This window comes from Rhinopithecus roxellana, chromosome 15 (genome assembly GCF_007565055.1).
Source record: "Rhinopithecus roxellana isolate Shanxi Qingling chromosome 15, ASM756505v1, whole genome shotgun sequence".
Lineage (NCBI taxonomy): Eukaryota > Metazoa > Chordata > Mammalia > Primates > Cercopithecidae > Rhinopithecus > Rhinopithecus roxellana.
In genome coordinates, this window is record NC_044563.1 from 125,592,181 (window position 1) to 125,615,716 (window position 23,536).

The following is a 23,536-nucleotide window of genomic DNA, read 5'->3' on the forward strand; positions in this document are numbered from 1 at the left end:
TTTCCAGCATATTGCCAGCAGAAAATAGCAAAAGGGGTAGGAAGCGGCATTAGATTGGCCACAAGTTCCCATGTAGAATTGTTGCTACACGGGGGTCTGGGCAATGTGGCTTTTTGTGAGGTGGTTTCTCTCTTCTACAGAACAGGAAGGAACATTCAAAGGAGGGTACAATGGAAGTTGAGTAAGCCAGTACACAGAGTCCACCACAGCAGCCAGCCTAATGCCCACTCTCTTGTTACCCATGAAAACCCGACATGCAAACACTCTGACAATGAATATTTGATTCTGAAGTGGATATATCAAAGGTCTTTATTAGCATAGGAACAACCCGTAGTGTGCATTTGTGTGTTCCCCAAATGCACACAGACACCGTATCTCTCAAGAGTCACTGATGTATTTCATTGTAGAGTTGAGAATTTCTAGGCCATGAAGCTTTCTCAGTTGAGCAGCAAACCTGTCACAATCAAAACAAACAACCCAGGACATAAGTGCCACGGTTCAGGCTTCTGGAGCCCAGAGCCAACACCCTCTCAGATGGAAGCTGGCTGAGAACGTCAGTCCTATCACTGGGTGGAACAGGAAGTGGCTGTGGCATTGGGGTACCCTAAAGATCACAGGGGTAAGAGAGACCCTCAGGGAGGCCCACAAAGCACTGAAAACACTTGCTGCAGGTGGCAGGTGTGTCAGGCTGATCAGACAGGACCTTGCTCTTGAGAACTCCCCCATAGGTTGCCACTTTGAAGTCATCCTAGCTAATGTGCTTGCTTTCTATAGAAGAAAGATTTTAACTATTCCTTCCATTTGAACAACCAGACAGAACTTGAAAGGACCTTAGATATTATCGAGGCCAACCCCCTCAATCTACAGAGGAGGAATTAAAGGCATGTAGATGTAAGGGAAGGAGCCTCTCTCACTCAGTTCCTGGGGTTACCCCTGCTCTATGCCAGGGCTCCTTCGCTCAGCCACAGGTGGACACCCCCCAGAAGCATGTGCAATGAGGTGCATCTGCACATCAGAACAGGAGCAGAGCAGAGTGGAGGTCTGAGCTTAACAGAGAAGCCATGGGCACAGTTACAGCCCACATCTGTTGCCCTTGCTCACTGGGGGCCTCGACGTGCTGTTCTGTGTCTCTGCTTCTCCACTGTTTCCTCCTGCATGAACATGTGACCCTTGCTGGCCATTCCTCCATTTGTTTAGGCTGAGGCAAAGAACATGAAGTGGGGGTCTGTTTCTGGAAGAGTGGAGAAGAGAGAAAAGAGGGAAGAGAAGGGGAGGTGGAGTGGGGTGGGGGAGAAGGAAGATAAAGAGACAGGGAGAGGGATGCAGAACAGCAGAAAATGGAATGGAGAGAAGGCAACGGCAGCAAGTGTGAGCAGCAAGTCCCCATCAGACAAGCTGATTCCCTCTCTGGTTGGAGCTCAAAAGCTCCCGTTTCCGCTAGAAAGGCTTTCTTCAGAGAAGCAGCTATTGGGCTTAACCTAGGTCTGCACAGAAAGCATGAGGGCTTCCCACAGCATCCTGTGTGGCATGCAGTCCCAGCCAAAGGTCAGCGCCTCAGCTCAGCCGCTTTCTGCAATGGGACCGACACTGGGTCAGCCTGGCTCCATGTCCACAGCATACCTGGGCTCAGCTGTGCACAGCTTCCCCAGAGCAATGCCTGCGTTCACCTGCACGGCCGTCTTCTGTGTGTCACTGCCTGCAAGCCTTAACAAGACCTGCAAGAGGTCTGTCTTTAGCAGGGAAGACGCAACGTTGGGCACCTCCATGCAGTTACCAAGGCAGAGGGCAGCGTTGCCCACTAGAACCTCATCCTCCGAGCTGAGCAGCTTCATCATAATGCTCAACTCTGCAGGGAAGGAAGAGAACAAGCAACAGCTCCTTTTAATCCCCAAATAGGAGGCTGGCAACAGGACATGAGGGGCGCAGGGAGGTGTCAGTGGACACCGAGCTTCCCCAATAACTCTGCAGCAGAACTTGTTCACTGACTCATCAGCAAACATTTACTGAATGCATATGAACCTCCTCAACTCCTTGCTGAATCTCTGAAGTATCTTGGCTTCCCAGAACAGTGTCCAGCACAACACAGTTGTTAGATGAATGAATGCCATGTGTCAAACAGGTCTGTCTTTTTGAAAGCCCCTGTTCTTAACCTCTCACTGCACCAGGGTGAGAGGTCCCATCTGACAGCCCCCAGGTGGGAGGCAATGTGCTGGCAACCTATACCTGCAGGGTATGAAACAGGATCCAGGAGAAAGGCTCCAGCTTCCATGGTGGAGCCTCCTTTAGTTCACCTTCTGCGCATTCCAGGGAGTTGGTAAGAAGAACATTAGCAGGCTGCCTCTCCTGGGAAGCCTGCTGTGAATAACTACAGCCGGTTTAAGTTACTGGACTAAAGCTAGGCTCCGACTCTGATATTTCCCTTGTTCACTAAATGTTGAAGGTGTTTTCCCCCCTCCTTCTGTGAAGGCAGAGAACTGAACTTGGTGAGAGGAGGGAGTTTCCTAGCTTTGACCCTGTTATCTTTGAGCTGTCTGTCAGCTGGGTCTCCAGTCTGGGCATCCTACCTGTGTGCAACCAAAAGGCTAATTAAATGCTTTCAGATCTGACGTGAAACATCTTCCATAAACATTGCTGAAGTCTGGGAGAGGTTAACAGCATTGCTGCTAAGTTCCTCCTCGACCACAGTTCCCTTTGCAGCTTCAAGGGTGGATGAACCTCTGGGATGAGGGCTCCCTTAAGGAAATTATCACTTACTTTTATCCAGTCTTATTACTTCTTCCCGAGCTTCGTGATAACTATTCGTGCAGATAGCTAGTATCTTTATAGCATAACGTGATGCAGTCTCGCCTCCTGTCTAGATTTCAGAATGAAATCAGAAAAATAAAATCAGTGCTATGATTGCTCTTGACCACAAGCCACAGCGAGCAGTTATTATAGTGCTAGTGGCTTCCTAAACTCTGAAAAGAGAATTCTATGGAGAACGGCATATGCTTCCTGGTGAGCAGGCATGGTCCCTGCTGGCACAGTGTCACCCGCATCCTCTCTAACCCAGCCCACACCCCTGACAGGAACGTAGACCCGTCATGTACACCTGAGTAATTGCCTCCAGAAGGCTTTATGAGCAAGTGGCTGAGAAGAGAATGATGCTGATGAATGGGAGACCTACCAAAAAGGGAGGAAAAGTCCCTCCCATGTCATTTTCCCATTTGAGAATGAGGACTGACTTGCCAAGGCTGTTAGGCTGACAGTCCTGCATGAGGAACCTTAGGAACCTAGATCATTTTAAGAGGCGACAACTGTCAAACACCGCCCTTGCAATCTCCCATGTGGGGTCTTTAAAAGGCATGTGTGCATGTATGCATGCATGATGCACAGGTATGCATGCCATCAGGAGCTTTTGGTGGGTTTGCAAAAGTCATAATGAATGACAGTCATTGCTCAAGTGGCAGCCTAAACTTAAGACCCCCTGTGCTGCCCCCTCGGTGTTACCCCTGCCCCAGCAGTAGCCCACAGAGCATGCTTCCCTGCCCCACTCAGCCTGAGGCATTATGAATAAAAGCCATGGGTCACCACACTAATATGGGTGTGTGGACCTCATGGGCACACACATCATAGGTGGGATTCTGAGATGGCAACCTAATATAATAATCTCCTTCACCCTTGCAGGTGAATCCAGATAGCTGCTCTACCGGCTTGCTTAGATTCACCGCACTCATTTCACAGGGAAATCCCAATATCCTTTGGTCACATGGTAATCCTGCAGGCTACGTCTCATAGATGAGTAGCAAAACCTGAGCAAAACAATGTGCCTGAAAGCCACTCAGATCATTTTTATCAAGAACACAGGCCATATATTTTAAAGTCAGGCTTGAGGGGTAAGCAGTCTTCTTCTTTTTTTTTTTTTTTTGAGATGGAGTCTTGCTCTGTTGCCCAGGCTCGAGTGCAGTGGCACGATCTCGGCTCACTGCAAGCTCTGCCTCCCAGGTTCACACCATTCTCCTGCCTCAGCCTCCAAAGCAGTTGGGACCACAGGTGCCTGCCACCACGCCTGGCTAATTTTTTGCTATTTTTAGTAGAGACGGGGTTTCACCATGTTAGCCAGGATGGTCTCAATCTCCTGACCTCGTGATCCACCCGCCTCGGCCTCCCAAAGTGTTATAGATGTATCTAATGAACAATTTTCTTATTTACTGAACAATCTGTTATTGATGTTCAGAGTATGGTCTGGGTAGACAGGCAGAAGCAAATCCCTATCCAAGAAGTTTAAAATCTAGCAAGGAAGAAATGGCAGCACATTAACCAAACAAAACCCACCTTAATTCTGTTCCCCGAATAAAATAGGAGACTTCTGTACATTTCAGGGTTGTAACCAATAAAGTGATCTTACCTTCAGGAATTTCATCATTTTCTTTACCACTCCTGCTTGCAAGGCCTCCTCAACAATTTTCAGAGAGGAAGAAAGGGTCCGGCTCAGAACACCAGCAGCTCTCTGAATACAGCAGAAAGAGGATAATTAAATGTCCTTTTCAGAAATGCTGACAACCTTTAAAAGTTAACAGGAAGTTTGGTGAGGCAAAAGCAATCATTAACATTGGAAGCAAAATATAAAAAATAGGATGGCCAAATAATAGCAAGCACTGTTCTTTTTAATAAAACTGTCACAGAGCTGCAGTCATAGCCCCTTGCCATGCAAAGGCCCATATTATTTCAGCTTCACACAGGATCAACCAGTTCAACTCTGAGAAAGGAAGTTCTCCCTTGTGATTCCTCCCAGAGCTCTGATATCAGCAGGCCCTTTATTAGGGGATGTTTGATTTTCTGGATTGGTCTTCTGCGTCATTTATCTTTATCTTTTCCTCTGTCTTTTGTTCTAGTTTCTGGGATAGTTCATTTACTTTATTTCCCAGCTCTTCTCTCTTTCTCTTTTTTTTTTTGAAAATAAGTGGCAAGCTGTTAGTCTTTTATGGATATAACTATCTTTAATCTTTCTCAGGATACAAATGATAGTGACTATTTTTTTCTTCTGTTTCCTGTATCATCTCTATTTCTTTTGGATCAATTTTTATGTTTATCTTGGTTTTCCTATTTATGTGTGTGGCTTTCCTGCAATGTCTGGTTGACCCTTACCTGTCCAATCACATGTACGAAAAAAGCAGTAAAATATGTTTGGGTATGTTATGTTTATGGGAAGTATGGAAAGGTAGAGAGGTGGCACTCCCATATACCAGAAAGAAAAATGTTTTCTCCAGTTTCAGTTCTTTAAAGATGAAAGTGTTCTGATTTTATGCTTGCAGGATAGATGCCTGCCAGCAAACGTAGCTCCACTGCCTTGTACCTCTGCTCTCTGTTGTATCAGGAGTTCTGAAATCTTGATCTTTTCATTATAAGGCAAATCTGCTACTGACCAGCTATGTGTTCCTCCGTCTGTACTCTATACGAAGGTTTCCTCAGCCCTGCCTCATTAATTACCACCCTAGCAGCTGCTCTCCATCTTCAGGAAACTTGTTAAAATTACTTACCTATTGGTAACCATTGCCTGTTCACCGTCAATGTAGGTCTCTATTTATTTTGTTCCCCCCAATGGCTTTCATCTCATTTTAATGAGGACTCCAGAGGGAGAAAAGATAAACTTGTGTATTATCAATCTTGCTTCCCTAATCTGCTTCCTAAAGATCCTAGAATTTTGCTACAGTTGACACCACAGATCCCCTTTCACACCAAGGACAGTGGAGACTGTGCTAGACTAGGACCAGATGCCCATGGTGAAGCTGCTGCCCAGCAAGCTGGGAAGCACCAATGTGGCACACATGGAATGCTGGGGAAATCTGGCCCAAGAGCTCTCCTAAAGGTTTACTCAGGGACTGGTGTAGGCCCATCTTTAGGTCTGGACCATCTGAGAATGGTGGTGCTTACCACTTTGGGGGTCATGGACCTCTTTGGAGGATCTGATGAAAGCTATAATGCCCCATCCGTGAAAATGCACACGCACAAAACCTTCACCCTATCCTGTCTGAACTGACTTTGGGGACGTTTAGAGAGTGCTACCCCCAAACAGGGTATGTTGGATCTACTCAGAACCTTTTTTAAACTGTGGAGCCAGTCCTCAGTCTGCAACCCTTGAAAGGCTGGTTTCCCAGATCCACCCTAGATGTGGTCCTAATTGCTTCTCTAGGCATTAGGGCCCTGCCCTGACAGGGAGAAAAACAGGGGTGATCACTTAACGTGAGTGATGAACACTTTCTAGGGTGATGGCAAATAGCCTCTTGAATCACACTAATATTCTTTTCCTGATGCACTGTGCTGACATATAGGGCTTTCTCAGTTTTCTTATTCAAATGGCAGACACAGAATTGAGAAAGCCATTTCAGCATATATTTTAAAAAGAGGCTAAAACTATTATGCACAAACAACCTCTAGGATCACTGGCTTAAAATATGGGCCTGGCTTTTTTTTTTTTTTTTCCTATGGAAAAAAGGGATTCTAAATAAGTTGGACACTTAATCTGTTCAATTTGCACAGGATATTTTGAAATAGGAGAAATCAGATCGATTATAACCTCTAAGCTGGTTAAATTTCAGACCATACGGAAGGGGGATTCTTAAGTTGGGTTCCTGGACTCTACGGGATCCACAGGTGACAGACATGGCAAGGAGGTCACTAAATCCCTGAAACTGCAGACAAAACTTGGTGTTTATGTGCTTGTGTGCATTATTCGAATAGTATATCCATACCGTATCTCAGAGACTCAGCAGATTCTCAAAGGTGGCAACTTGAAAAAGATTACACTGATAACAAAACAAAACAAAACAAAACAAAACAAGAACAGTGAAAGTTGCTTCTGGATTTCCCTGGGAGAAACTTACTGTCAGGATTCCTCCATCCTGGCTGTTTAGTAAAGATAGGCACCTTCTGCTCACCTCCACAGCCCAAACCTACAACAATGGGGAGAGGCCAGCAGGAGATTTTACTTTTCTGACAATCTGAATTCTCAGCGGAGCTTCTTCTGAGCACCCTCTCCTTTTTAGCACCACGACACTGTGCCCAGGTTCCCTCACAACACCATTTACTGCTCTTATTCCTCCCCATGTCTGTCTCCCCTAACTCCAGGGTATTGCCCTGATAGCAGGAACCACCTTTCACTTGACTTTGTAAACACAGCACCTCATACTCTGCTCAGCACACCTTGGATACTCAGTCTGTTTTCTGGGTACATGACTAAGTGATGCATCCACCCCTCAGCAGAGCAAAGGGAGAGTGCATCCCTCCAGCCTTTTCCCATTCCACGGCCAGTGTGTGAGTGTACATGCTTCTGTCTCTTCATGAACACGAGAATGGTTTTATGCCACAGAATGTGTACAGGTTGTTCCAGGGTTCCGGGCAGGGAGACAAGAACACTGTACCTCAGAGACAAAGGGAGCCTGAAGACACAGGTTCATCATGAGTCCCAGGAGTGTGTAGATAACCTCTCTGAACAGGTCCACATCCTCCTCACACCTGGCCTTGGAAAACAAAACAAGGTAACCAATGACCTTTCTGCCTTACAGCTTTTTATGGTCATCTTTTCCCTTGGACTAGTGTCTCAGAGTTCCCACACTCCCTAAATTGCCAATGTCACGAACCTAAATGGTTTTGGAGGATCAGAGACCAGTTCCATGAGTTAGTGTTGGTTCAGGAGACTTGGAAGGAGTCTCTGGTGCCTCTGCCATGGGACTATGGATCAGGTTGGCCCTGGGTTGAAAGTGAAGAGTGAGCTGCTGAGACGGGTGATCATTCAACTCCATCAGAAAAATCCTTCAAATCAGGATCAGGCAAGATGGCTGACTAGATGCAGCCAGGTGGAACAGCTCCCAACTGAGGAACAGAGATGACTGACATGCTCCTAACAGACCTTCAAAGGGAAGACACTGAGAGTAGATGGAGGAAAGATGCAGAAGCGGAGTGGAGGGGAGTAACTGGGAACGCTGCATGGGGCTCCTATGTACCAAGGCTTGTTCTTGGCCCCCAAAGGCTCTTGAGGAATGGGTGAATTGAAGTGGCAAAGAGCAACCTAATCTCATCATAGGCCTCTGGAACCCTGGCAGGAGAAATCCCCTTGACCACCACAGATACTCAGCGAGTTGTCAGGGAGAGCTGCTTAGAGAAGTGGTAGGGGTGGCAAGCCAGTTGATGTGGAACCCAGAGGGTTGGGCGTGGAAGCATCTGTAGTGGAGCATGGCCAGGGACAACGATCCCTCTAGGATCAAATAAGTCCCATAGGAGACTTTAGCCCTTGGGAAATCATCAGACCTGAACTCTGCAGGGTGGTCTTGCCCATCAAACAGGGCCAGTCCAACTTGAGGACCCTTTGCTCTGCTGGACTCTCCTGGGGCCCCAGCCTGGTCACACCTGCTTGCTGAGCAGTCTCGTGGGCCCTGGGGACCCACACCATAGCTTCTGCACTGGCAGACCATGCCTGACCAGTGGAGAGCACCAGCAGGGTACCCCTATCACCATGCACCAGCCCACATGCTCCCTCTCCACACCACAGCTTCCCCTGGGCCCAAGGCAACTCCCCACATCACTTTTCTGGTGAGTGTCTGATGAGACAGGTTTTGCTTTCCTTGCCCTGCCAGAGCATGGGAGTGCAGTCCTGCCCCTCCTCTTCCTGCTGATCACCATTGCAGATGGAGTATTGATGGGCATAGAGCCAGCCAGCGCCACCCCTACCAGCAACTTGCCTTTGTGCTAGCATGACATAGAGTACAGTGGATCTTTCTCCCTCTAGGAGCAACCTACTCTGCTTGTGAGGAACAGAGAAGGCACAATCTTCAGCATGACCACACACACAGTCATCAGCAGGGACCCTCTCCCCCATTGTGTTGCCTCTGCCATTGTGGCAAACACCCACAGGGAGGCAGGTACCCTGACACCTGCTAGCACCCTGCCACAGGTCTTCCGCTGCTGTTGGCATGTGTGAACAAGTTAAGGTCCCATTATCACCACATTATGAAATTCTTGGGCTAACACCATCCATTGGAGTGTAGTGACCAGAGGTTTGGGATCACCTTGGCTCCCCCATTGCAGTGTATTCTTAACCTAGAGGAGCCAGAAAACAAAGTCAAGGCCCAATACAAGTCCCTGAGAGTTAGAGCATCCAGTCCAGAAATTGGGAGCTGAATACTGACCCCCTAAAATCTTCTAGAAATAAAGCCAGTCAGCTGAATCCACCTTATACCACAATAAAACCCTCAAGGTCATCAAATAAGATAAAGGAAACAAATTTATCCAAAGGTCAGCAATCTCAACGATTGACAGTAGAGAAATCAACAAAGATAAGAAAGAATCCACATGATAAACCTGATAATTCAAAAAGCCAGAATGCCTTCTTTCCTTCAAACAACCACAACACCCCTCCAGAAAGGGCTCTAAACCAGGCTGACATGGCTGAAATGACACAAATAGAATTCAGAATATGAATAGGAATGAAGTTCATTGAGCTACAGGAGTGCATTGAAACCTACATCAAGAAAGCCAAAAATCATAATAAAACAATGAAGGAGCTGACAGGCAAAATAGTCAATACAGAAAAGAACATAACCAACCTGATAGAGCTGAAAAACCACACTACTAGAATTTCATAATGCAATCACAAGTGTTAATAGCAGAATAGACCAATCAGAGGAAAGAATCTCAGAGCCTGAAGACAGGCTTTCCAAAATAAGACAGTCAGACAAGAATAGATAAAAAAAGAATAAAAAGGAATGAGCAAAACCTCTGAGAAATATAGAATTATGTAAAGAGCCCCAATGTACATTTAATTGGTGTCCCTGAAAGAGATGAGAAGAATGGAACCAATTTGGAAAATATATTTCAGGATATCATCCATGAGAACTTCCCCAACCTAGATAGAGAGGCCAACATTCAAATTTGGGAAATGCAGAGAACCCCAGTAAGATAATTCATAAGAAGATCACCTCCAAGACACAGAATCATCAAATTCTCCAAGGTCAAAATGAAAGAAAAAATATTAAAGGTAACTAGAGAGAAAGGTCAGGTCACTTACAAAGGAAAGCCCATCAGACTAACAGCAGACCTCTCAGCAGAAACTCTACAACCCAGAAGAGACTGGAGGCCAATATTCAACATTCTTACAGAAAATAAATTCCAACCCAGAATTTCATTTCTAGCCAAACTAGCCAAATTAGACTTCATAAGTAAAGGAAAAATAAGCAAATGGTGAGGAAATTCATTACCATCAGACCTGTAGTGCAAGAGCTCCTAAAGAAAGCACTAAATATGGAAAGGAAAGACCATTACCAGCTTCCACAAACACACACTGAAGTACACAGACCAGTGTCACTATAAAGCAACCACATAAATAAGTCAGCAAAATAACCATCTAACATCATGATGACAGGTTCAAATCTACACATAGCAATACTAACCTTCAATGTAAATGGGCCAAAATGTCCCAAGACACAGCGTGGCAAGCTGGATAAAGAACCAAGATCCACTGGTATGCTATCTTCAAGAGACCCATCTCACAAGCAATGACATACATAGGCAAAATAACAGGTTGGAGAAAGATCTACCAAGCAAATGGAAAACAGAAAAAAGGCAGGGGTTGCAATCTTAGTTTTAGATGAAACAGGCTTTAAACCAACAAAGACCAAAAAAGACAAAGAAGGGCATTACACATATTGGTAAAGGGTTCAATTGAACAAGAAGATCTAACTATCCTAAATATTTATGCACCAAACACAGAAACATCCAGATTCATAAAGCAAGTTCTCAGACACCTTCAAAGAGACTTAGTCTGACACTCAATAATAGCAGGAGACTTTACCACCCCACTGGCAATATTAGATCATTGACATAGAAAATCAATGAAGATATTCAGGACCTGAACTTAGCACTGGATCAAATGGGCCTGATGTACATACACAGATTTCTCCAAATGAAAACAAGAGAAAATACATTTTTCTCATTGCCACATAGTGCATAGTCTAAAATCAATCATATTTGGAAGTAAAACAGTCCTTAGCAAATGCAAAAGAACTGAAATCTTAACACTCAAATTGGAAATTAAGACTAAGAAATGAACTCAAAACTGTATAACTACATGGAAATTGAATAACTTGATCCAGAATGACTTTTGGGCAAATAAACCAGTTAAGGCAGAAATCAACAAGTTCTTTGAAACTAATGTGAACAAAGATACAACATACCAGAATCTCTGGGACACAGGTAAGATAGTGTTAAGAGGGAAATTTATAACACTAAATGCCCTAACAGATATTGCTAATTAAAAAGTTAGAAATATCTCATGTTAACAACCTACCATGACAACTAAAACAACTAGAGAACTAAGAGCGAACAAATCCCAAAGCTAGCAGAAGACAAGAAATAACCAAAATCAGAGCTGAACTGAAGGAGACTGAGACACAAAAACCCATTCCAAAGATCAATAAATTCTAAAGCTGGTTTCTTGAAAAAATTAATAAAATAGGTAGACCACTAGTTAGACTAAAAAAAAGGAAAGACAGAAAATGCAAATAGACACAATCAGAAACAACAAGGGGGATATCACCACTGACCCCACAGAAATACAAACAACCATCAGGGAATATTATGAACACCTTTCTGCCCATAAACTAGAAAATTGAGAAGAAATGAATAAATTTCTGGACACATGAACCATCCAAAGGCTGAACCAGGAAAAAATTGAATCCCTGAACAAACCAATAATGAGCTCTGAAATTGAGTCAGTAATAAATAGCCTACCAACTAACAAAAGCCCAGGATCAGCTGGATTCACAGCTGAATTCTACCAGATGTACAAAGAAGAAGTGGTACTATTCCTGCTAAAACTATTCCAAAATATCAAGGAAGAGGGACTCCTTCCTAACTCATTCTATGAGACCAGCATCATCCTGATTCAAAAACCTGGCAGAGACACAACAAAAAAGAGAAAACTTCAGGCCAATATTCTTGATTAACACTGATGCAAAAATCCTCAACAAAATAATGGCAAACCAAATCTAGCAGCACATCAAAAAGCTTATCCATCACAATGAAGTAGGCTTTATCTCTGGGATGCAAGGTTGGTTCAACACATGCAAATAGGTAAATGTGATTCATCACATAAACAGAACTAAGAACAAAAACCATGTGATTATCTCAATAGATGCAGAAGAGGCTTTTGATAAAATTCAACACCTCTACATGTTAAAAACTCTCAATAAACTAGGTACTAAAGGAACATACCTCAAAGTAATAAGAGCCATCTATGACAGACCCATGGCCAACATCATACGTATGGGCAAAAGCTGGAAGCACTCCCCTTGAAAACCAGCACAAAACAAGGATGCCCTCTCCCACCACTCCTATTCATCATAGCATTAGAAGTCCTGGCCATGGCAATCAGGCAAGAGAGAAAAGAAAGGGCATCTATATAGGAAGAAAAAAAGTCAAACTACCTCTGTTTATAGACGGCATGATCCTGTATCTAGAAAAAAACCATAGTCTTGGCCCAAAAGCTCCTGAAGCTAATTAACAACTTCAGCAATGTTTCAGGATATAAAATCAACATACAAAAGTCACTAGCATTCTTATATACCAACAACAGTCAAACCAAGAGCCAAATCAGAAATGCAATCCCATTTATAATTGCCACCAAAAGAAAATACCTAGGAATACAGCTAACCAGGGAAGTGAAAGATCTCCACAAGAAGAACTATAAAACACAGCTCAAAGAAATCAGAGATAACACAAAGAATGGAAAAATGTTCTGTGCTCATGGACAGGAAGAATCAATATTATTAAAATGGCCATACTGTCTAAGGTAATATATAGATTCAACGCAATTCCTATTCAACTACCATTGACATTCTTCACAGAACTAGAAAAAACTATTTTAAAATTCGTATGGAACCAAAAAGTAGCCTGAATAGCCAAGGCAATCCTAAGCAAAAAGAACAAAGCTGGAGGCATCACGTTACCCAACTTCAAACTATACTTACAGGGCTAGAGTAACCAAAACAGCATGGTACTGGTATAAAAACAGACACATAGACCAGTGGAACAGAATAAAGAACCCAGAAATAAGACCGCATACCTAAAACTATCTGATCTTCAATAAACCTGATAAAAACAAGCAATGGGGAAAGGATTCCCTATTCAATAAATGATGCTGGGATAACTGGCTAGTCATATGCAGAAGATTGAAACTGGACCCCCTCCTTATGCAATATACAAACATTAACTCAAGATGGAATAAAGACTTAAATGTAAAATCCAAAACTATAAAAACCCTGGAAGATAACCTAGGTAATACCATTCTACACACAGGAACGAGCAAAGATTTCATGACAAAGACACCAAAAGCAATCTCAACCAAAGCAAAAACTGACAAATGGGATCTAATTAAAGAGCTTCTGCACAGCAAAGGACATTATCAACAGAGTGAACAGACAATCTATAGAATGGGAGAAAATTTTTGCAAACTATGCATCTGACAAGGGTCTAATATCCAGCATCTATAAAGAATTTAAACAAATTTACAAGAGAAAAATAAACTACCCCACTAAAAAGTGGGCAAAGGGCATGAAGAGATACTTTTCAAAAGAAGACATACATATGGCCAACAAGCACATGCAAAAAAGTTCAGTATCACTGATATTGTTAGTGAAATGCAAATCAAAACTATAAGATACCATCTATACCAGTCAGAATGGTAATTATTAAAAAGTCAAAAAATAACAGATGCTGGCAAGGCTGCAGAGAAAAAGGTACACTTATACACTGTTGGTGGAAGTGTAAAGTAGTTCAACCATTGTGGAAGACAGTGTGGCTATTCCTCAAAGACCTAAAACAGAGATACCATTTGACCCAGTAATCCCATTAATGGGTATATACCCAAAGGAATAGAAATATTTTTATTATAAAGACACATGCACATATATGTTCACTGCAGCACTATTCACAATAGCAAAGACATGGAATCAACCTCAATGCCCATCAATGATAGGCTGGATAAAGAAAATGTGGTACATACACACCATGGAATACCATTAAGCCATAAAAAAGAATGAGATTATGTCCTTTGCAGGAACATGGGTGGAGCTAGAGGCTATTATCCCTTGCAAATTAATGCAGGAACAGAAAACTAAGTACCACATGTTCTTCCCTGTAAGTGGGAGCTAAAAGATGAGAACACGTGGACACACAGAGGGGAACAATACACACTGGGGCCTGCCAGAAGGTGGAGGGTGGGAGGAAGGGGGAGAGGATGAGGAAAAATAAATAATTGGTACTAGGCTTAATACCTAGGTAACGAAATAATCTGTACAACAAACTCCCATGACACAAGTTTACTTATATAAGACATCTGCACATGTACTCCTGAACTTAAAAGTTAAATAATAAATAAATAAATACATAAATAAATCATTTTAAAAATTAACAAAGAAAATCCTTCAAATCTCCCCAGGGCGAATGAGACTTGATTTGGGGGGCTCTTTAAGGCCAGCAGTGCATAAAATCCGAGGTTACAGAAGGGAGAAGCCACTGGCGCCATCCAGCACTCACAGAAACAGGAATTTCTGGAAAAGCCAGATAACTAAGCAGCAGCTAATGCCCCTGAAGAGGATAAAGACCAATTATGAACAAAAAAGCTAACATACCAGGAGGCTCAAGCAGCCATCCCCAAATTCCTCACAGGCCGCCATGTGTCTTCGGGTGGCAGGCTCAGCACTGAGGTTTCCCATGATGGCAATGCACTGGCACAGAGCTGAGGAGCTGCTTACCTTGGGATCTGTCTTCTAAATGAGAATCGAAAGAAGGCAGAGCCTCAGAGAGCAGGCAAAGGATGCCGCATGATCTCTCGGTGCATCCCTCACTCACCGAAAGACCCGCGAACCAACCAGATAGCTTCATGTCACACAGGGGCATCCCTGGGGTCACACTGGCAACAGGATGGCGGCACATAGAGGGGTAGACCCAAAAGGGTCTTGGCCTAGGGCTTAATCCCAGCTCTTCCATCAACCAGCTGGGAGGACCTGGGCAAATCCCTTCTGTTCTCAGAGGCTCCATTTCCACAGCTGTGGCACGCTGGGGTGTGGTTATGCTCTCTAAGGGCCCCTGAAACTTCTAAGGTTCAATAGGGACAGGCTTCAGTTGCAACACACTCTCCAAGGAGAAGCCCTGCCCCCGACACTATTCACTGCCTTATCAGCTCCAATTGCTACACTAGTCTTCCTGACAGGATGACTTCCATTTGGGAACAGCGTCACACATCGAACTTATTGTCAGCAGGGGACTGATGGAGACTGACGAACTCTATCCACCTTCACTTAAGATGCCACCCATATCCAGCTTTTCCTGCCCTGTAACCAGTGCCATCCATATGCCACCTCCACCTGTCCCTACTGTAGCTGTTTCAATAACTGACAATTGTGTAAATTCCAGCTGTGAATAAATGATTAATCAACCGAGAGACAATAGTTGTTCTGGATTGTAAACTGTGTTTCAACAGCCCCATTCACGCTCCTGAGAGTGTCTGTCACAGAGGGTGAAAATGAGGGTTTGCTCACCAGAACGCCTGTGAGTGCAGGGAGAACACCTGGAAGGTTGGCCTGGAACCAGACTTGGAATCTGTCGAGAAACCATGAGCCAGGATTTATTTTTACATTGCATAAACTATAACATAAATACAGTGTCTCAGATAATTAATGTTGCAAACTCTAGGTCCATATGATTTAGATTGTGCATGGAGAATTCAGAAACGAAAACAGAAAAAAACATGTCACTATGTATGTAACGTGGCTTTCATTTTTCTGAGTCTGGAGAATTGCCTTTGATGTTAAACAACAGACCTCAGATGGTGACTCCCTTAAGCAAGAGTTGCTGGAATCTCCAGGCTTCTGCCAAGCTGACCTACCCCCAATCCCTGCTCTGAGTCTACAGCATGTGTGTGCCGTGCGGAAGGCAAATACCGTGCAAGCATGTTTACTCATTGGAGCCACTGGGAGGGCCTGGATGCATGTGCATCTCCACACGCTACAGCCACTGTTCCATACCCCGGCCCGTGCCAGCTGGCTGGCCTGCCTGTGAGCACAAGCAGCTCTCTCATCCCATTACCATCTCTAAGCAAGGTGTCCTAAACTTTGTAAGGAAATTTAAAACAGAAGATGCACTTTTAAAAAAAGCTCTTAAAAAATTATGAAAACTGAGACCCTTACTATCATCCCCAGCAGCTAGGCAAAACAAAACAAAACAAAACAACACAAAGCCATGGGGCAGAAGGGGGTCGTTACTCATAATGTCACTGGCAACCCCAGAGAAGACTGCATCTGACTGTTCATTCTTGCTTGCTGGCTCACTGGCTCACTCAGGTTCATTCAATGCGAATTTGCTGGCCAACTCCTATATACCAGGCACTGATTAGAAGGAAGGAAGGTTCCCGACACTTTGGAGGCTTGCCTACTGTGACAGGCACTGCTTTAAATATGCTGCTGCTTCCAAACCCATGGAGGCCCAGGTCAGCCTCTATGCAGAGTGACTAGAATGGGAGTGGGTGGCCGCAGCCCCCTGGGAGGCATCAGCCCTCCTTCTCAGTGAATCTTGCAATACTCACTTGGAGACTTGGCCTAGCCTCTCTGAATACGGCACATTTTTAAAGATCAGACAGGTCAACAAAGACTGAAGAAGAAATGTCAATTTCTATAAATAAAAAAAATTACCTTTCTTCCAGAGCCAAGTCTGTGAACAGTCCCATAGCAGTGTTGGCCTCCTTATCCGAGAAATCAAGAAATGACACCAGGGCTTCCAATAATCTGCAAAAAACCATAATAACCTCAGAGGTAGCTGTCGTCCAACTAACAACATCCCAACAGGGTAACCTTGCAAGGAAACCAAAAAGGAGTCAGCATCCGGGTGAAATAAGCAGAAAGGGTGCCTTGCCATGCCCTCCTAGAAGCCTAGCTCCTTGCCCACCCAGAGACAGACACTCTTAAGTGGTTGGCTCCACCACTTAATGTGAATCCCCAGAATGCTGAATACTTTTAACCAAAGTTTATTGATTATCGGATGCCAGCTCAGAAGGAGTTTCTGAGACTCTGCCATGTGACTCTGGCTCAGTCAAGTTCATTAACTTAGATGACATCTAAATGGCATGCTTACTAATCTGCTGATGACTAAAGTGGGAGGGCCCCCTAATAAGGTGGGTGATGGAATAAAGATTTAACAAGATTGTGACAGGCTGCTGAATATATTAGATTAAATTTAATAGGGTTAAGCTCAAAGTTCTCCACTTAGAGCTGGAAATTCTGCATAAGTAACAGAATTGTGAGACCTGGTTTGTAACTGGTTCATATGAGAAATATTTAAGGATTTTTAGCCACTTACAAATACAAAATGAGCAAACAGTCTAACACAGATGCCAAAAAAACACCTGATGTAATCTCAGGCTGCCCAGATGGACTTACTGGCACCACAACAATGGAAGTAAGAGTAATTTGTTCATCCAGCAAACCTGCATTAAGCATCTACAAGGTGCTAAGTATACTGTGCTCAGTACTGAGCTCCTGGTCTCCTACAGTGATACATATGTAAATAAATAAGATAAACTGTCTTAGGTGATACGTTAGAGACAGACACATGTTGAGGGGCCAGAGTCTCACTGGTGGGAGGTGTGGGGATGGAAGTGAAGAAGACTGCAACAGATGACACTTCAGTGTCTCTTGAAGTGCAGTGTTAGCTATTCATTCGTTTATCCATTTGACCAATCACAAAGAACAAGCACTGACTGTGTGCCAGGCAATGTGGTCGGTTCTGGGGTCCTAACGATGAAACAAGAAAATGTCCTGGTTCCAGGCAGCTTGCAGGCCAGCGTCAGGCCCACGGGGACGGGTACAGAGGCATGTTAGGCAAAGCCACCTGCAGTCACAGACTATGTGGGCACAGAATTGCAGGAGCACATTTGGGGACTGCTGGTACGCAGTTAATACTTAGGATGTGAGGGGAGAACAGGGGACGGTAGAGAGCTGGACAGAGCCCAGATCCTGGGGGCCTTCTAGGGCCTGCTGGGAAGTCTGTACTTTGCCCTGTAGGCCCCTGTTCTCCAATGTGTGGTTGGTGGTGGGGGCCTCCGGGACAGATTCCTCAGTCAGTCTGAGTGGGAGGAGGCTCCAGGAGGCTGCTTTTTCATGAAGTCCTCATGTGATTCCTAGCCATTATATTTCTCAGTAATTGGAGAACCAGCCTCACAAGGAAGTCATTTCAGTGTGTTAAGTAGGAAAATAGCAGAACAGATGTCCATTTTAGAAAAATCCCTTCAGTGTACGGTGGAGGCTGGATTGGAGCAGGTAGTACAGGAGGCAGGAATTCAACCAGGGGAGAACTGTGATTGTCCAGACAATAAAGGCTAAGGGACCAGACTGAGGCAGCAGCAGAGTAAGAAGCACAGTAAAAACACAAAGAGACGCTAATGAAGACCTGGAAGAAATGACTGGAGAGAGTAGAGGAGAATTAGAAGAAAATGAATTCAGAAGATGCTAAGGAGAAAGAGCTGGCAGCATACTATCTTATGGATGTGGTGAGGGAGAGCCAGGTCACTTCCAGGACATTGGCTTAGGTGACTGGATAGGCAGAGATACCCTCTATGAAGACAAGAAATTCAGGTAGATGAACTGGTGTGAGACCATGTTTTGATTTATTAAGTCAATGATACTTGTGGATGTTGTGATAGAGATGTCCTGTAGCAGAAGGGTATGCTTCTTGACGAAAGCCATGGATGGGAAGAGGGACAAGGGTAGGATCCCGGGGTCCCTGACTTGGAAGGGTGATAGCATAGCGGGGCTTGCAAAGGAAACCACAAAGGAATAGCCAGGAGGTAGGAGGGGGGCCAGGAAGGATGGTGTCCTAACAATTACTGTGATGGAGTTTCAAAAAGAGTAGTGATCAATAGGACCAAATGCCACAGGACAGAGAAGGGCGAAGACTTTGACCTTGACATCTTTAAGAAAGACAGATGACAGGCCATCAGACTGGGCTTTTGGGAATATGAATTCCAGTCACCCACATCTATGGTGCTGGATCTATTTAGCCACTTATTCTAGGAGTGGTCTGGAGGCCAAATCATCAAAGGAATGATGGAGGTAACAAGGATGCTTAACCTGAAATGTATCAGTATTTTCAGATACCTAAAGTACTGGAAAGCTGGAAGGAGTCTGGGCCTGGACCTCAATGTATGGAGGCAGAATCAACCCCAGAATAGTATGGGGCAGGCAACTTACACACAGTGTAAGGAGATAATTTATATCAATCAGAACTGTCCTGAAATGGACAGTTGGCTACCTTGGGAGGTGAGACCCACAGCCCCTCACTAATTGGGGACAGACTTCCTCCACCCAGTCTATTAGCTGCATTAGTGCCCATCCCCAATCAAATGGAGATAAAAATAATGAAAACTGCTGGCATCTCCCCTGGAGGGCATGATGCACAGGCTGTATGGGGGTATGCAGAGGACATCTATGCTGAGTGGGGCTTGACTGGATGGTTTCTGAGGGCCCAGGTGACACCGAGCTTCTGCAAATCCCTAACATCTTCAGAAGTGGATTCCAGTGCTCCTGCTGTCAAAAACAATTTATTTGTTTTACAGTTAGTTCAGATTCTTCCTTCACCAATTTAAACCTATTTTCTTCGGTCTTGAAAATAAATGCTAATGAACCTGAACAGCACAGATGAGACAACAGTCTAAGACCATCTTGTCTTTGTCCTGGGAGACACAAACAGCTAGCCCCCCACTATGTGACAGTGCACACATCCTAACTGGACTCAGCACCTATAGCGGACGGTGTATCCCTTTCTATTTCCTCACATACCCTCTTTTATGGTGGCAGATTTTCTGCTCTGCTGATAAGCAACTGTCTCTGTGAGTGAACCACAGGTCAGAAAATGCTTTCATGTAACCAGTAAATGCATGGCTACTTCAGTTTAGGACCCTGAACAATATTCCCTAAGAGAAAATGATTATAAAAATATTGAGCCCCTATCACACCATGTGTCAGGCTTGCTTGATGTTAGTTGCTTTTTTTTTTTTCTGTAGCAGATACTGTTTGCTGGCTAACCCCACAGATATTCTCCATTCCCTTCTATTCTTCCTAACTCTACTACAGAAGAAGCTGGGATCATTTCTTTTCCCACTAGGTGTATGTAGCATGTGACAAAATTCTGTCCAAAGATAAATAGGCAGTAGCTTTTCTTGATAAAAGGGACAGATCCAGCTGGTGTTGACCTGTCTTAAAGAAGGATGTGAAGCTTGGAGTTGCAGCAAGAGGGAAGGTATGACCATGTGAGGAAGGTCAAGAGAAGGGCTGAGACTTTGACCTCGACATCTTTAAGCCCCAGCACCAACAGCTGCTATCTTTAGTCTCATTTTATTAGGTGAAAAAACAAGCCAGGCTTTATTTTGCTTAAGCTCCTTTTGCTCAAGTATTCTGCATAATGCAGCAGAAAAAATTCAACTGCATCACCCCCTGTAAGTGTCATCGTAAGTGAGTGATGCAGATGAGATGCCAGGGCCCGTCAGTGCTAAGTAGCTTTCCTGGGTCACACAAGCAGAGACATGCAGGGAATGGAAGCTGAGTACTGCTTAAGACTAAAACCCAGCACTTTTGACAAAATGACACTGGTCCTTGGCTAGCACACATTCATGCCTTCAACCTCTTCTCTGAGGATAAGCATTGTGGGAGGAATGTGGTAAGTGTGCTGCAGTGATGGTCATGGGGCTATGCGCAGCCCTGTCTTGCTTCAGACTGCCTCATTTCATCACAGAGAACCCACTCTGTCTGGTTCAACAGGAGATGAACGTTAAGGAGGCTAGTGGGCATAAAAGTAAAAAGCTGAGGTTTCTCTGACTGTCTAAAGAGAGTAGGCAGGACCACACGAGGTGATCGTGAACGCCACTCTGCGAGACACTGGAAAAATGCACATTGAAACTCAAGCAATTCAAAGATAGCTTGAGGGGAAAAGCCCATGATAGGTATAGCTACATTTACTCAAAGAGACAAAAACAATATTTAAAAAATGCGATGAAGGTATTAAGGAAATGACTGCAGTCATTTGAAATGCAAAATGTGCTTTTGGGGAATTTAAGTCCACTAACAATCAGCATCTGCCGCACAGCCTGAGCTTTAGTGGCTTGCCAAAGCCTTTCCTGGGAGCCACTGGGGCTGCAACTAGGCCTGGAAGGGGAGCCGTAGGCAAGGCTTAATAACCACCCTGTCACGGCACACAAGGACCTCCACACCAAATTGGACCGTGTGGGAGGGCTCAGCAGGGTCCTAAAAAGATCTGGAAGGAACAGGAGCCAGCTGCAGCAGGTCTGGCTCCTTTCCCTACTGAGAACACAGAGTGGAGCTGGGTCCTCAGAACAGTACCTAGGGGCTAGGCTAGTTGGGTGAGATTCCAGTGGTTCCTTGCTGTAGTTCTTCCTGCCCCATGAGTGACATGAGGTAATAAAGCTTACCTTGCCTACCTCGCAGCATGAGGGGAGATAAAACAAAATAGCAGTGAACAAAAAAATTCAGAAGGGTAATCTCCTGTTTTTAGATTGTGTAAGAAACATTTATAAAGCAAGTTACAATAATCGCCACTGTTCTGTTAGATTGAACCACATGAAATGGCGGGCACACAACCTTTTAGATCTAATAAGTGACAATTTCATATGTTCAAACTAATCATGTAAAGATAAATAAACTGAAAACTTAATAAAAGTAAATAAATGAATAAGTAAAACAAGCAAAATAAATAAATAATTTAAAAATGAAGTAATAAATTATAAAGAACTGGGCAGAATCACTGTGGTTCAGTAATCTTTCTAGAAAGTCTACTTAGGGGACACACATTCTATGCTCATAGTCTTACACTTTGGAAAGACCTCCATTCAACAGTATTCGAAATGTTTTATTTATTCATAGTGCATCTTCTTCCAGAAAGGGTTTAAGGACACATAGAATAAGATAGGATTACCTCAAATAAGAATGAAAGAAGAAAAGGAAGGGTAGGAACAGGGTAGAGATAGGACGAGGCCAAAGGCACAGAAGCAAGTAACCTATTTTAAGGTGGGGCTCCTGATCTGGCTATGGAAGGGCTGCCATTTGCACCATTTGTGGGATGGGGACAAGCCAGTTGCTCAGGAGAAGTGAAACTGTCCATGATACCAAGTTCAGACAGGAGTCTGTCCCAGAGGTCCTCATGACACAGCACTCTTGTCAAAGGCTCTTTCTGTTATTGATCCTTCAAGTCACACATCAGAGATATAAGGGGGAGACAGGCACGCCTGAACTTGTCAAGTGATGACACAAGATGTCCCAGGAAGATCCTGCCAGCAGAGGCTTACCTGATCAGGTCAAGGTGGCTGATGATCAGGCTCCATCTGCTCTCAGTCTGGGTGAGCTGCAGCAGCAGGGCAAGGCTCTGCTGCCTGATGGCCAGGACCTTGGAGGACAAGAGGGTGGCCAACAGCCTGGCCCTGTCAGGGTGCATCACTAGCACACGCTGATTTTCCTCTGCAAAATACAGGGGTTGTGTGTCTTGTGTGTGCCATCACGGCAATTAAACTAGCTCTGTCGCCCTCTCTCCTAATGGGAAACTCAACTGGTGCCCACTCATTTGAAGGCAGGATAATGAAGTGTAAAAGTGTGGATTCTAGAACCAGACTGCTGGGTCTGAATGCCCAGGGGAGTGACCTTACCAGTGCTCCTTGGTCTCCTCATCAGTAAAATGAGGATTATGTTCCTACCTACAGGGACATCATGAGCATTAAATGAATCAGTACATGACTGTGCCAGACAGGGACTGGCACCCAGAAATCAACTATGTCATTATTATTGTCAAGCCTCCTTGGTGTGTGGTATCTGGAAACACTGGCAAAGGGAAATAAATCAGTTTAATTGCGGAATGTCTTTAGACCATCAATGTTCACACAATGGCTAGAGTGGTCATTTGAGGAAATGTTATCCAGGAAACTAGAATATCATATGAGAGCATTAATGAATAAAGTGTGCCCTCCTTCCTAGAACATAAGCTCTTTCAGGGTGGTGGCAGTAGATTTATCCCCTTTCATCTGCTTCATTTTCTGACCAGGTACATGAATTTGTTTGAAACTGCAGGGTACAGACTGCAGTATGAGGCTAAGCTGTGAAACAGAGCAAACTGGATCTCAAAGGGGTGGGCCCCATCACTTGGACCTCATTACCCTAGGCTCTCTCCCCTCCTGTGCTAATTGCCCATTTACACACAGCACACAGCATCCAGAAAACACACACCAGGTCTTTTCTAGCCCTGAAAGAGCCGGAGTAACAGGACTGCAGGATCCTCTGTGTAGCCCACATATCAAACCATGTTTTCGTTAAAAACATTACATCTCAATCCCACACTTCACCTATAATTACTCTTGTCCATGTAAGATAGGATCTACTGATTTCTGAAATGGAAAGGTTCTTGTTGATTATATATTTTTTCTTTTCTTTTTTTTTTTTTTGAGACGGAGTCT

At 44.3% G+C, this 23,536-nt stretch overlaps 1 protein-coding gene across 6 annotated transcripts in view; it reads right to left on the reverse strand.

The window, feature by feature from the left end:
• Window positions 1-286: 286 nt before the first annotated feature.
• The window catches only part of TTC12 (tetratricopeptide repeat domain 12), a 51,482-nt gene continuing 28,232 nt past the window's right edge, over window positions 287-23,536 (reverse strand). For 3 of the 6 annotated variants that reach the window (XM_030918348.1, XM_030918349.1, XM_010382373.2), the window contains 10 exons: window positions 22,382-22,550; window positions 16,722-16,814; window positions 15,573-15,633; window positions 14,664-14,801; window positions 7,401-7,499; window positions 6,864-6,932; window positions 4,388-4,489; window positions 2,755-2,854; window positions 1,621-1,846; window positions 287-454 (listed from right to left, as the gene is read on the reverse strand). In XM_030918348.1, the coding sequence (XP_030774208.1) occupies window positions 379-454; window positions 1,621-1,846; window positions 2,755-2,854; window positions 4,388-4,489; window positions 6,864-6,932; window positions 7,401-7,499; window positions 14,664-14,801; window positions 15,573-15,633; window positions 16,722-16,814; window positions 22,382-22,550 (1,133 nt within the window). In that variant the 3' untranslated portion in view covers window positions 287-378. The remainder of the gene's footprint in view (window positions 455-1,620; window positions 1,847-2,754; window positions 2,855-4,387; window positions 4,490-6,863; window positions 6,933-7,400; window positions 7,500-14,663; window positions 14,802-15,572; window positions 15,634-16,721; window positions 16,815-22,381; window positions 22,551-23,536) is intronic. The other 3 variants (XM_030918350.1, XM_030918351.1, XM_030918352.1) reach the window with 1 other exon arrangement.